The sequence below is a fragment of the Monodelphis domestica genome, chromosome 2, assembly GCF_027887165.1.
Source record: "Monodelphis domestica isolate mMonDom1 chromosome 2, mMonDom1.pri, whole genome shotgun sequence".
NCBI lineage: Eukaryota > Metazoa > Chordata > Mammalia > Didelphimorphia > Didelphidae > Monodelphis > Monodelphis domestica.
Window position 1 is genome coordinate 233,648,063 of NC_077228.1, and position 14,467 is coordinate 233,662,529.

A 14,467-nucleotide genomic window follows, 5' to 3' on the forward strand; every position below is an offset into this window, starting at 1 on the left:
TCTTTGATTTTCGAGATTTCTATTTTGGCTTTTATTTGGAGTTTTAAAATTTGTTGGTTTTCAAGTATTTTTAGTTACATTCCCAATCAATTTTCTCTCTTTGGTAATCAAAGCATTCAGAGATGTAAAATTTTACTTAAGAATAACTTGTGCTACATCCAGAAAATTGTGACAAGCTCTCATATTGTTCTCATTATCTTTAATGCAATTATCTATTACTTTTCTGATTTGTTCTTTGACTCACAAATTCTTTAATGTGAACTTCTTTGGTCTCTAGTTGATTTTTAGTACTTTTTTTCAGAAGCTTTTATTTAATATAACTTTTGTTCCATTATAGTCTATAAAGAAGAATTTAATATTTATGCTTTTCTGTATTGTTAAGATATTTGTGACCTAAAGTATGGCTGATTTCTGCAAAAGCACAAAGAACTCCTAAGAAATATGTATAGTCCTCTAATTTCTATTCCATAATTGTCAAAAGTTGTAATTTTTTTAAAGGTCATAACTATTAAAAAAAAAACGGATTTAATCTAATGCTGATAGAGATAAATTGAAGGATTCCTCTGTTAAAGTTTTAGTGTCTGTTTTTCCTTGCAATTCATTTACAAACTGATAGAGGTAGGCCAGTGTTGGAGTGAAACCAAGGCAAGTACAATAACATTAATAAACACTCTTACCACATGGATCGGTATCAACCTGTTGGACTTGAGCTTATTTTGTCCAAAATTATTATGGCAGGTATCAAAATTTCAAATCACACAAAGCTGGCAGAGATGACTAATACATTGTATAACAGAAGAAGAATACAAGATTCTGACCCTTCAACGGTGGGCTAAAGCTAACACAATGGAATTTAATAAGGATAAATGTAAAGTCCTATACTAGGGTTAAAATAAATCAGCCACACAATTAGGAAAGGAGATGTGGCTAGAAAGAGACTTGTATTCAATATCAGTCAGCAATGTGAAACAACCACTAAAGTAGCTTGTCACCTGATATCAAAGGGCCTATATTTAGTTCTGGGTGCCAGATTTCAGAAGGGACATTTTCTAGTTGGAAATGTCCATGAAGACATGATCAGGATAATAAAAGGCTTAAAAACCATTCCTTGAGGACTGGCTAAAGGATCTGGGAATGATTAAAATGGAGTTTTGGTTTAAGGAAAACAGCATAGTTGTCAAGTGTTCAAAGAGTTGTCATGTGGAATGTCATATGGTGTACATTGCTTGACCATGAATGACAGAACTAGAAACAATACAGGGAAAGGCATAGAGAGGTAGATTTTGTCTGAAAATGGAATGAGTTGATTCAGGTGATAGCAAGTTTCCTTTAAGCACAAAATGAGTGTCTACTTTCTTGGAGTGTTTTAGAAATTTGACATTTCTTAAGTTTTTAAGACTCATTAACTTGGCTCTCTCAGGTCAGAAACTGAGGATCATCTTTGGCTCCTCCTCTTTCATCAAGTATCAAGTCATTTGAATTTCCTCTCAGATTCTTCCCCCTGATGCAGCTATAGTCTTGTGAAGTTCCTTTTAACACAAACTATACCACAGATGAGGAGAATGTGTAAGTTGTCTCCTAGAGCCTCCAAATCATCTAAGTTTCTTAACAAGTTATCCAAGGCCCTCAATGCTGTATCTGATCCTGACCTACTTTCTGTGCCTTACTCCTTGTGTTCTAGCTAAAATATCATTTTCAGTGGTCACTCAATTGTTCCCCAAACCTAACTCACACTTAACCCATTCTGTGGCATTCATTGATATTCCCTTTTACTTGAAATTAAAAACCCAAGCATCTATGAAGGACCAGGTTAATTCAACTCTCTTCACATAACTACTCCTGTATCTGACTACATATTTTATCATTCTCTATTTTTTATATCTTTGGTTTATGCATAGTTGCTTGTGCATTTATTTTATCTTCAACTAAATTATAACTTACTTAAAGGCAGAAAACATTAACCATATTTCTATCAGATAGAGTGTCTAGCACAATAATGGGTACTTAGAATTTCTCTTCTTTTAATTGCCTTTCCCAGAGGAAAAAAAAAGCTAAAGAAAACCAACCAACATAATGACCATGTATGAAAGTATATGTATCATTCTGCATCCTTCCCTCACAACTCTAAAGAAAGAAAAAAGGCAATTTCATCAGTCAATATTGATCATGACATTTACAGTGTCTGAATTCCTTAAATAGTACTTTTTGTACTTATTATTTTTGTTACCTTGTATAATATTTTCCTTGTTCCATTTATGTCACTCTGAAACAACTCATGCCAGTCTTCCTATGCCCACCTGAATTTCTCATATTTATAAATTCATTCAGCATTATAATAATATCTTTTATTTATAGGGCAAATTTTCACCATCAATTTCCCCATCAAGTGCATTCGTTTTATTTCTAGATCTTTGCTACCACCAAAAATGTTGCTATGAACATTTTGTTATATATAGGAACTTTCTATCTTTGACTTTCTTGAATTACTGGCTGAGTTAAATGAATATATGTAATATATACTGGAATGCTTTTTGAATATCGATTTTATAGCTATTATTTTTTTAACATTACCTAAATATATCCCACCATTACATCTTTCCCATTTCCTTATAAGAAACAATTTTTAAAGAAAAAAATACCATGAAAGATGATATAGAGATCCAATAAAACAAAAAAAATCTTACAACATTGAAAAACTATGATGTTATTTACTAATCTTTTTAAAGAGGAAAGAGAGTTCAGTATCTCTTCTTTGTGGAAAAATTTTCCTGGACAAATTATCTCTTCTTTGTGGCCAAATTTGTTTTCTCTAATTTCATAGCTTATAGATTTTGTTGCTTTGTGGTGGTTGTTTCAGGGAAATTTGGAAGACTTAGATGAACTGATATAATGTGAAGTAGGCAGAGTTAGGAAAAAAAAATTTTAATGGCCACTATTAATATAAATGGTAAGATCAACCACCAAAAACCCAAACTGAATGGAATGCATAGGGAAATTTATGAATAAATATTTAGAGAATGAAGAAATGCTTGAAGAAGCAGAAAAGCAATTAGAAATGTGAGACTCAGGATGCAGGAAAGAATAGTGTTAGAAATATAGACTGAGAAGTCACATAGGATCTCCTGAACTCTCTGAAACATAGAGGATACACAAAAAAATAATGATTAGACACTAAACTCTGGGGTAAGCCCACATATACTGTGAAATGGGAAATAGCTCACTGAAAGAGGCAGAAGAGTAGGAGTTGAAAAAAGAAAGGACAGTATCAGAAAAGAATTCCAAGGAGAGGGTAATCAATAGCATAGATTATAATAGAGAGGTCAAGGAGAATGAAAACTGAGAATAGGAGATAGGAGGCCGTAATTTCCTTTCAAAAGTATATTTTCATACATATTGTATGAAAGCACTAGTATAACTTATATGAGACTAATGCCTCAGGAAGGGAGGAGTGAGGGAAGAAGAGAATCTGAATTGCAAAATGTCAGAAAACAATTGTCAAAAATTGTTTCTACATCCAACTGCAAAAATAAAATTTAATTAAAAAAGAGTATATTTTTAGCAATGGTGGAAGTCAAGAGTAGAAAGGGGGAAGTGCAGTTGGTGGTAATGAAATGGATTCAGAAAACATAGAACATTTCTTTTAAAAATGTAAAAAGAAGAGATATAAGATAGCTGTTCAAATGTTTAGCACAATTAAGACTCATTTTTTTTTTCTTTAAGAGAAGAAGACAAGTATGGATAGATGAAAAAGAAGAGAGAAAGAAATACTGGAAGAATTAGAGAAAGAAAGGCTGAAAATGACAGAGTGAGTTGATAAATAACTACTAGTATAAAGCTGTAATGGGAATTGGGAAAGGATAGGATGAAAACTATGGAAAAGGTAGGAGACAATAGTACTAATTATAAGAGAAACCAATGTTTGGATATTTAAAAAGGCAAAAAAGTCTTTTTCAATTGAATCTACTAGGCTGTTTTCAACCTTTATATATGATAATGTTTAGGGAGAAGAAGCTTAGGGTGAAAAAATAAAAACTTAGTCAAATCCCAGGAAAATATAAAAATTAAGTAAAATACATTATGGATCAAAGAAAGATGAGATTACTTACACTGTCCACAGCTAGAATTTTAGCCCATATGAAAACAAGAAGTGGTCTCAGCTCTCTGGCTGAACTCTGAAGCAGTTTTAGTACATAAGGGAAGATGCCAACTGACAAAGCCTAGGGAGAAAAAAAGAGGAAAAAGAAAATTAAAAATTACCAATGATCTCACTATAGATTTTGTATAGGAAATGAGTGGCACAGGTGATAGACCTGCAGAACTCTGGCACACAGATGCAACATTATTTTCAGCACATCTGGGAAATATGATCAGAATGAATATCTTTGATTTATAGTAAAGAGGGATTTCCTCCAGATTTATTAATCTGATTTAATCCCTTAAAGTTGCCAGGTATTTTGAGATTCATCTGGTCTACCAAGACGCAGAATTAGTGGCAGCTTTTCCTCATTACAACAAATACAGCTTTGTGCCTGAAAACACGCTGCTCTCCATCTTCAAATAAGGCTATTGGCTTTGAGTGTGCATGTGCATGCACACACACCACATGCTACATGCTACACACACACACACAACACACACAGAGTCTTCTGAACTCTCCATAAGCATGTAAAGTATTCTAGTAGGCCACCACTGCCCACCTTTTGCCAATTTTACATGATAATACACATGCACATATTTGAGAACAACCTAGAATGGACCATATCACTGGGATAAGAGAGCTTCATGCTTAGTTAACATGAAAACAGGGGAGAGTTTTTGGCCCTCACAATGGCTTGATATCTCTCAGACTTTCAGTCAGGATACTCTCTTGTGGGGAGACCCTTAACTCAAAAAAATGCAGAGGAAATGGGAGAGACTGCATGCGCCATAGTGTGCAGAACATTTATGAGTTTATTTTTAATTGTGTAAGGCTTTGCTGTCATCTTAACAAGAATCCTAAACTTGAAACAGCTTATGTTTGTAGAACAAAGTCATTTCTTCAATACAAAAGAAGTGCCCTTTGTAAGCAAGACAAATGACAACACAATGAATTGAAGCCTTAGGTTTAAATATTGTAAGGGGTGAGGTAGAGGGCATTTGACTACTCCTATGCCTATTTACACATAGTTCAGTATTTCTATCTGTAGTGATTTGTAATTTATTGGGCATTGTCAGAGGAGTTTTGACCCATATAAACGTATATTCCAGATAAATGAAGCAGATCCCTTCACATCCTAAAACTAATTTCATGTTTAATAATTTAGGGTGGAAATCTTTGTAAAATGTATTATTACATACATCCCTGTCTTCTTATGCTGACAACATTGAAAATAATGAAATCAAATGACTTAGGTTTATCATTATGAATATCAATGATTATATTGGGTTAAATGGCCTGAAACTACTATGCAATTTGAATTCTTACCCACTTTTTAAAATTTTGTAGCATCATCCCTTGATGTAAACTGTCATTTCTTATTACTGTCACTCTCTTATACTGTCAATCCCTCTTCCCCTGCCCTAATTTCTCCTTAATCTTCTGTGGTCAGGAAACAAGATAACCAAGCTTGTCACTGGGTCTAAATTCAGAGCAAAAAGGCTCAGAGTATGCACCTGAGTGACTTTTCTATTAGTGAAATGCTAGGCTATAATTCATGGACTTTATTACATCTAATTTGGCTGCTCAGAGGCCTTTTTTTGCTTACTTCCGGGTTCTTGGCTGTGTTCCGGATAGCTGAGATTGCCGGATAATGGACCTCCAGATAAGTGAGTAAGGTGTTACTGTACTTTCTTTTCTGCAAAGGCTATGGGTAGGTGCAATCTCAGATGGAAGAAGAGGGATAAAAAGTGAATAATGGTAGTTGCTTTGGCCCATTGAGAAGACATTTCAAGTACATTTGGCAGTTTCCAAATCCTACTGAATCCAGCCAGATTTGAAATTTAACTTAGGGACATAAGGCTGTGGTCAGTTTTGAGACATTTAGTAAGCTCACAAAAGATTTCCCATTCCCTTCATGCAACAATGACTTATTGTACACAGTCTAAAGGTTCTTTTCCCTTCTGTGAGCTAATGCAACAAGTACACACCAGGCTCACTGCCCAGGGGCCCAAGTCTAAAAACCTTCCCAGTAAGTCGAGAGCTCTCAACCGATGAACTTGGCTTAACAGCACCTATAGAAAGAGGAAGAAAGAAATATTATTGCAAAGCCTCATAAGTACAAACCCTGAAAAAATATCCCCAATCCCCAAAATATGCACCTATGGAAAAAGCAGAAATTTTAAACCACTAAATGATTTCAGTGGATGAGAAAGAATTTCAGCACATCTACTCTGGACACAAGCCACTTTTCCCAGAATGTACAACTAATTCTGCTACTTCCCATCCCACTTAATTTTAATTCAGAAATGCACTATATATTGACTAAAATTTGCATTTTTTAGATCATAGTTAAAAGGATATGTAATTACCTCCCAAATATTTTGGATTATTCCTATTAGAGACTGTTATATTTAACATTCTGATATTTTGAATAACATGAATTTAATAGCTCCAGGTGAATCTGATAGAGGCAGTTTCCTGATTCCCATGTTTGAGAAAGTGAGAGGGTCCAGTGACAGTTTATAGGATCACAGCAAAATTTAAAAACATCAGATTTTATACATGATGCTCACAAAGCTCATCCTATTTCTTAAACATCTCTAAATAAGAAGAGAATGTTTTTCTTTGCCAAAGAATTGTAAATGTACTTGGAAACAGAAGAAATAAGCCCAATAAACCTCATTATGAAAGCTTTGTTTTCAGTGGTGAAGAGTAAGGTTAGAAAGGCTACATGGAATGATAAGGTAGGATGCCACAACTGACTGACATTATGTTTCCTCATAGGTAATTTAGGGATAACACAATTCCTTCACAGGGTTATTGTGAGGATCAAATGAGATAAAGCAGATAAAAGGCTTTGCAAAGCTAACAGTACTTTATAAAAGTGATCTATTAGAATTAAGTGATATAAAATATCCAAAAGAGGAGGTCTTCAATCTCACTTTAAAATATAAAGGGGCTAATTGACAGAAAAATTAAAAACAAAAACAGTACTTTATTAAATCAAGTTTCCTACTGGAAAGTTTTCTTTGTGTTCATTTAATGAACAATAGAAGAAAGTTTGGAGTAATGGAAAGAGTATTCAGTTTAGTGACAGTGGATACGAGTTCTAATACTGTTTTGATACTAAAAACCTGTGTGAAAGAGGGCAATTTTCTTAAAGAGTCCCTGGGCTTAGTTTTCTTATCTGGAAAATAAGGGGATAAACTAGGTAATCTCAAGGTTCCATTTAACATATGGCCTAAATATACAGCTAGAACTCTCTCAGTTGATCTACACTTGAACAGTCTCTAGGAGTTTTAGATTTCATATTGCAACTCAGTATCATTTGTTGTTTCTGCCTTGTATTGCTGATTTAGTTGATCTCGGCTGGTGTAGAATTTTAAAAAAATTAATACTAGTTCTCTGATGAGTTATTTCAATAATTTTCTCCTCTGGCAATCTAAAGTAAAGAACAGATATAAGTCTGTATGAGGATCCAAATAAAGCCATACTTGTCTTTGGCAGTGGTTCATTAAGGAATATTAGACTGGATTGATGACATTGGAGAGGAGAACTAGAATACCCTATCAGAGAAAAGTAGAAGATAATAACACTATTCTTACTTTAAATTTATATTAGTTACTTAGCTTCGTTGGTATCCCAAAATTCTAAAAGAAGATAAAATGATGCAAACACACCAGAGTCACTTCATAAAATGCTTATATTTATTTTATCAACTAAAGATTTTGAATTAAGGTAGAGTTTTAGAGTATTAAGTAGTTATCACAGAAGAAAAATTTCTTTCCTTTATCAGAGAAAAATAGAGAGAATTTCTTATCTTCCTCATTCCTATTAATCTTCCACAAATATTACACCCAAAACAAACTGGGACAGTAAAATGGGAAGCAATTTGTGTTTCATTCTAAAGTTAAATACAACTCTGCAGATCTATGACTTACACAATAAACCTCCAGAAACAACAATTGACGTATATACAAATATGAAAATCAAAATGATTTTTAAGAAAAATAAATGCAAATTTGCCCTTTATTTGGGTTCAAAAAATAAAAGGCAAGATACTAGATAATGAAAAGGCTGTGAAAAAGGAATTGTGGGATTTAATGAAATATAAGCTCAAAATAAGTCAATTATATGATATAGTAGTCATTAAAGCTAATCAATCAACAATAATAAATTAAGTAGGAACTCTGTAATAATAGCCAATAGGAATACAAATTTAAAAGGGAGATTAACTCTTTCCCAAAGAACTTAAATTCTCCTGAGGGAAAAGGGAGGGATTTTATCACTCTTTGGTTACACTGGGAGGAAAAAGTCCATAATGAGGGAGGTGACGCTTCTATTATACTATGCCAAGGCTGTAACTAGAGTGTTCTAGTTAGTTCTAGAAGCCATATTTTAAGATGGATACATATATTTGATTGTGTCCACAGGTCAAAGAGGAAGAGTCTGGAGTCTAACATAATAGAAGAGATAGAGAATTGGAGTTGCTTAGATTAGAAGAGAAAAATACATGAGATACTTCAAGTATTTGACAATCTGTTCTATCGATGGACTAGAAGTATTTTGTTTGATAAACAAACAATAAATAGAAGCTAGAAAGAGACAGACTTAGGATTGATAGTAGGAATAAATTCCTCCAAATCAGAACTATCCAAAAGTGGAAGAGAATGGGGGAGGGCAGAAAGGTTACTTTTAGAGGCACTTCCCCCTCACTAGAGGTTTTAAAGTAGCACCTAGATGTCCATTTGCAGCTGATTTCATATTTCACACAAGGATTCTTGAATAAATATATATTGTACCAAATGGCCCACAAGAATCCTAGTCAGCAGGTAGAAGGGGAAAAAACCACAAACTGTTTCTAAAGACATTATAGGCCTATGGGGTGATATGGTAATTTTTATATGAGGGGCAGTGAAGTAACTGCACAACGATATGTTTTAAAGTTGTTGATTGACCCAGCAGTCAGATGATTTTGCCTTTTTCTTTGGGGGTAAGAAATTTTGTCCACCATATGAAAAGCAGACTTAAAAATGAACAAGTCTCTTAATTAAAAGTTCACTTTATCCTGTGTAATATTTAAAGAACTGCCAGCTATAGATGGATAACTTATATAGTGGGGTCTAGACTTTGTCATTAATAATAATTTTCAAGATAATGTATTATAGGAAAAAAAACAGGTCAATGAGAGCAGCCAAAATTTCATAGGGTAGCAACAAATGAAAAAAGTACTTCTGCGCATCTTCTCTTGTAGAATTCGAATATACATTAATACCATACATCTGTACTGGGCAAAGAACTAGAAGGAAAGCCCTTAGCAAAAATTAAGAATCTTCTGTTTATGCTAGTTTTATAGGATTACATTGAAAACAAACAAACCAAAAAATTGATTTCTTTTATTTTATAGAGGTGTTTTTCCTTATTTGGGCATCAGGATATTGGCTCAGTTAGGTCTTCTTCCCTGAGGGATGTGAATTTTAAATGGAACACTTAAAAAAAAGTCAATAAAAATGACTTACAAAAGGATTTGGTCCACAGAAGAACCAAGTTTAACATGTTTGGCATCTTGCCTTTGTGACATAAAAGTTAAGGTTTACTATACCACAGTAGCAGGAATACCTGGAAGATCATCATGCTGCTTTTCTGGATAGAAAGACATAGCTTCTTGGAATGGAACATTGTAACTAGTGATTCAAGAGATATTGGATAATTTATCACCCTTTTTTGATCCTCTCTTTTTGCTTTCTTTACAGTTTATTCAAATAACTAACATTAACTACATGCCCAGGAAAGGGCTAGACCAGTGTTGGTGAGTGCTTTCAAGTTCACATGCCCAAACTGCAACTTGAAGTTGCCTGTGAGCCTCCTGCTAATGCACTCCCCAGAGAGTGGAGGGAGGAAGTGCTCACTTTGGGTGGCTGATAGAGGGGTGGAACATGCAAAAAATGTCCTAGGGCACCAGGAAGAGAAGGAACAGAGCAGTTCCCCCTGTGCTGGCCTGGCATGCATGCCAATACTTCACCAGCATTGGGCTAGGCTTGAGGAATACAAATACTAAGTATGAAGCCCCTACTCTCAAAGACTTTGTAATGATACACATAATTGTGCTATCTTTTATTTAGAACGATCAGGAAAGTATTTACAATCTCCAATGTCTAGCTCTAATCATCCATTCTACTTCATTTCACATTCCTACCCTTCATACAATTAATATCGTTGCCAAACTATCTGTTCTATTCTGTCCTCTCTGTCACAAATTCATGCCAGTCATTCATAATGCCTAAAATGATTTCTTTACAACCATTACAACTCTTCTTGCCAAATATTCTCATCTCAATCTTACCTCCTGAAATCCTTTTCTTATGTTTCAATAAGAAACTTAACTATTTTGAACAGCAACAAATGACCTCTCTCAAATTTTCCTTGTCATTTGTTTTGTATTCTCTCTCTGTGTTTTTCTCACTCTGTCTCTGTCTCACCAGTATCATAGTCTACCTTTTAATAAGCTTAAATGAATAGACTTTTAACTCCTTGAATGTAGGACTTGAGTAATTTTCCCTCTCTTACTGTATCAACTAGCACATCAGAAAAATATACATATACACATATTTACATAATGCATGCCTAATCAATGAATGGTTCTATTTAATGCTTATATTTGTGCAGTATATCTACATTGACCCTTTCTTCTCTTGTCTTATCATGGAAGATTCCCATACAGAGGAAATTTTAGCTCTGTTGCAAAGTTAATTATGAAAAAAACCCTCAGTTGGCAGCTAATATTATGATACAACATAGACTGAATTCCAGAGAGAATACCTGCCAACTTTCATTGTAAGGGCAGAGATAAACTGTTCATCTATTTTTTGAAAGTCCACTAAGATGTAAAGTCATTGAGAAGTCAATCTTTGATCTAGTAAAGTCTGATGGTCTGCCCTTCACAATGCAGTTAGTAGCATTTATTAGAGAAAATATAATTCTATCTATTAAGAACGAAGTGGGAAAAGAAAAGAATGAAGTGAAACAAATGTCTTTGGAAAGGTAGAGGATAATAAGCCAGTTCCTGTTTCACAATAGGCAAAAGAACCAAATCATTGTACTTATAGAAAGACACTGATCTTACTCTGGAAAACTTTTTAGCACAATAAACACATTTTTCTCTCAGGCATCTAACCTAAAAACAGATGGAGATGGAGACCCAAGAATAAACTTACTGAATAGAAGGAAAAAAAGACAAAATAAAATAAAGGAGGGAAGGAAGGAAGAAAACAAGGAAGGAAGAGAGGATTAAAAAAAGTTGTGTCCTAAAGTAAATGACTGGGTGCAAGTGTGTTTTGGGAAAACACATAAGATAGGAAGGATATTCTTTGTAACCACTATGACATGCCTGGCCAGATTTCTAGTGGAAGTATATGTTTCTATGCTAATAATAAGTCAAAAGGCATTGTTTCCCTCTTATTTACCTCTTACATATCATTCAGAGTTGTTTATAGTACAAAAACTAAGGAGGAGGTAATACAGCAATTGGCTATATTAAAAGATATTTATTTGTTTCAACACACTTTCTTTTTCTTTTCTTTTCTTTTTTTTTAAAATTAAAACCCTTACCTTCTGTCTTGGAGTAAATACTGTGTATTGGCTCCAAGGTAGAAGAGTGTTAAGGGCTAGGCAATGGGGGTCAAGTGACTTGCCCAGGGTCACAAAGCTGGGAAGTGTCTGAGACCAGATTTGAAACTATGACCTTCTGTCTCCAGGCCTGGCTCTCAATCCCAGCTGCCCCAACTTCAGCACAATTTCAAGTCAATGTTCATTGTGAAGAGGACTGTGGATGGGATGGGGTGGGAGTTAAGGGTGGATAGAATTTGATGCTTTAGCACAGGCTAATGGGCAACCAGAATTAGTATTTAAATGGGGGTAGGGTGACATTCTATGCTTTTATCAAGAAAGCCCTCCAGGAATATACAAACAAGTAGTTCTAATTACTCTTGAAGGAATTAATATAATTAATTTACCCAAATACCATCTGGCCCAGAGTATAGCAATTAGCAGCCATGTATTTCACATACTCCATACTACTTTACAAAAACTAGACCATACAGCTTAGGGCTGTGAGTTTCTCTTATCTTCCCTCCTTTATTTCCTCTGGGATCTGACCAGTCAAACTGTGTAAACCAAGGAAACTTACCTGCAAGACTATGGGAAGTTGTTCTGGTGGATTCCTGTTCTCAACACCCATTGTGAGCCACACCTGGAATGCTGTCAATTGCTCAGCAAAGAATGGGCTGTGCTGTGGGATAAAACAGAAGCAGTAGTGAATTTGCTCTTCTTTTCCATGTATAACACAAATAAAGACTTCTACGTGTACCTCATATACAAATGAGATAGTGAGTTTTTACCAGAAGAGTGAAATACGGGTAATGAATCTTTCTATAAATGTACTTTTAAATTATTTTCCTCCCATAGAGGATGGAAAGATTATTCAGACTGCTTGTATTAAATCACTTAGGAGAAAAATTAATACAGAGAATACAAAGGTTGGGGCTTAGGAGAATATAATCCTAGGTTATAAGGGAAGAAGACTGGGCTACTTTTTAAATATATTTTCTTCATGTAGACCAAGTAACAACTGATTTCTTTCTTATATATCCAGTTTTTCTTATACACAGTTCTATTTTTCCTGAGACAAAGTGCATGAATGAAAAATGGACCTTTTTTCTTTTACTAAAGTACTTTCCTAGAAAAATAAATGGTAGATCATTTCAGGACTATATATTTGAAAAAGACAGTTAAAATTATCTTACCTATTATTAAAAAAATATAAACCAAAAATAGTTAATGATAATGGTTTCTATTTGTAGTTCTTAAAATCCCACGAGTAAGGGCAATGTGTGAGTGTCTGACTCATAATCTTAGGAAGTCATGGTCCCAAGAGATCTACTACAGCAAAATGAGCATTGAGGGTTCTATTTCATATTTTTAAAAGAATAACTTGAGGGTCAGAACAGCATGACTCTTGAATAGAAAACAGCCTTGTTAGGAAAGAAAGTTCCTATGTATACCAAAATAGTCATAATGGCAATTTATTGGTAGTTTCAAAGAGCTGAAAAAAAGAGATGCCTGGTGATTGAAGATAAGTAAATTGTAATGACTAAGAAAATTGTGGCATATTAATGTAATGGGGTTGCACAATGCTCTAAGAAAGAATGAATATGATGAATTCAGAGAAGATAGGAAAGACTTATACAAATTGGTACTGAGTAAAGTAAATAAAATGTTGAAAATAATATACAAAATGCTTTCAATAATGTTAATGGAAATAACAAGAAAAAATGTGATTCTAATTACCCAGCTTGGAGCCAGAGAAACAACAACAAAATATACCTCCTTCACTTCTTTGCAAAGGTGGGTGTGGAACAGTGCATATATTGTCAGATTCAGGCGATGTGTTGGTTAGTTTTGTAAACTGCTTCTTTTTCAATTTCTTTGTTGTGAGAGATGGCTCTCTGGTTAGGAGAAGAGGGATCCATTTGAAAATGAAGGTGATGTAAAAGATGAGAAAAAAACAAAAAAAATGAAAGATGAAAAATGAAAAAAAGATGTTGGTATTTAAAAAATGTAAGGATTAATATTGATGGGAAGTTAGCCAAAATACAGTTAATCATACTTGAAAGGTAATTTGTGATTATGGGAAGATAAATGCTTAACAGCAGTTTTTCATACTTAGTGTAACTACTCATAAATTGGTTTTTTAAAAGAAATTAGGAAAGCGGCTATTCCCTGGAACAGTTTCTATAGGTTAAAAGAAAACTAGCAGACTGACTTTAAATCAGGCATATTACATAATTAAATCTTTCTTTCTCCCTTCATTTAAAATCAGTCTTGGTCAATGGATTTTTACATGCTGTTCCTTTGCTAGTAATCTCTGCTGGGTCCTGTATATGAATTTTTTTTTTTAAAGTGAGATGTCTTCAACAAGTGAACTAAAAATTGTAAAGGAAGAAAAGGCTTTTCTAGTTCTGTGTGACTGAGAGTTTGTCATGTTTCAAAGGCTCAAGAGAAGCTTGAGGTGGTAAGGAGAAGCATCTTTCGTGATGAGACAAGCTCTAGACTTAAAGTGACAGAGGTCTGCTTTATCTCTTAAGACAATGCTCAAAGCAGATGTTCCAGGATGGCCCAGTATCTTCTTTGGATACATTGCCATTGCATGAAAGGGCCAGTTTCCTGTTTTTCAGTAACACAGCAAACACAATTGGATTACACAGAAGAATGGGTGTATTTTGGATTTAGGGTGTTAAAAATATGCTTAATAGTATTTAAGAATTCTTGTTC

General features: G+C 34.2%; 1 protein-coding gene across 3 annotated transcripts in view; it reads right to left on the reverse strand.

Moving 5' to 3' along the window:
- Window positions 1-14,467, reverse strand: part of RPTOR (regulatory associated protein of MTOR complex 1) — a 569,750-nt gene that overhangs the window by 203,768 nt on the left and 351,515 nt on the right. For all 3 annotated transcript variants that reach the window (XM_056817367.1, XM_056817369.1, XM_056817370.1), the window contains 3 exons: window positions 12,324-12,425; window positions 6,127-6,210; window positions 4,107-4,217 (listed from right to left, as the gene is read on the reverse strand). In XM_056817367.1, the coding sequence (XP_056673345.1) occupies window positions 4,107-4,217; window positions 6,127-6,210; window positions 12,324-12,425 (297 nt within the window). The remainder of the gene's footprint in view (window positions 1-4,106; window positions 4,218-6,126; window positions 6,211-12,323; window positions 12,426-14,467) is intronic.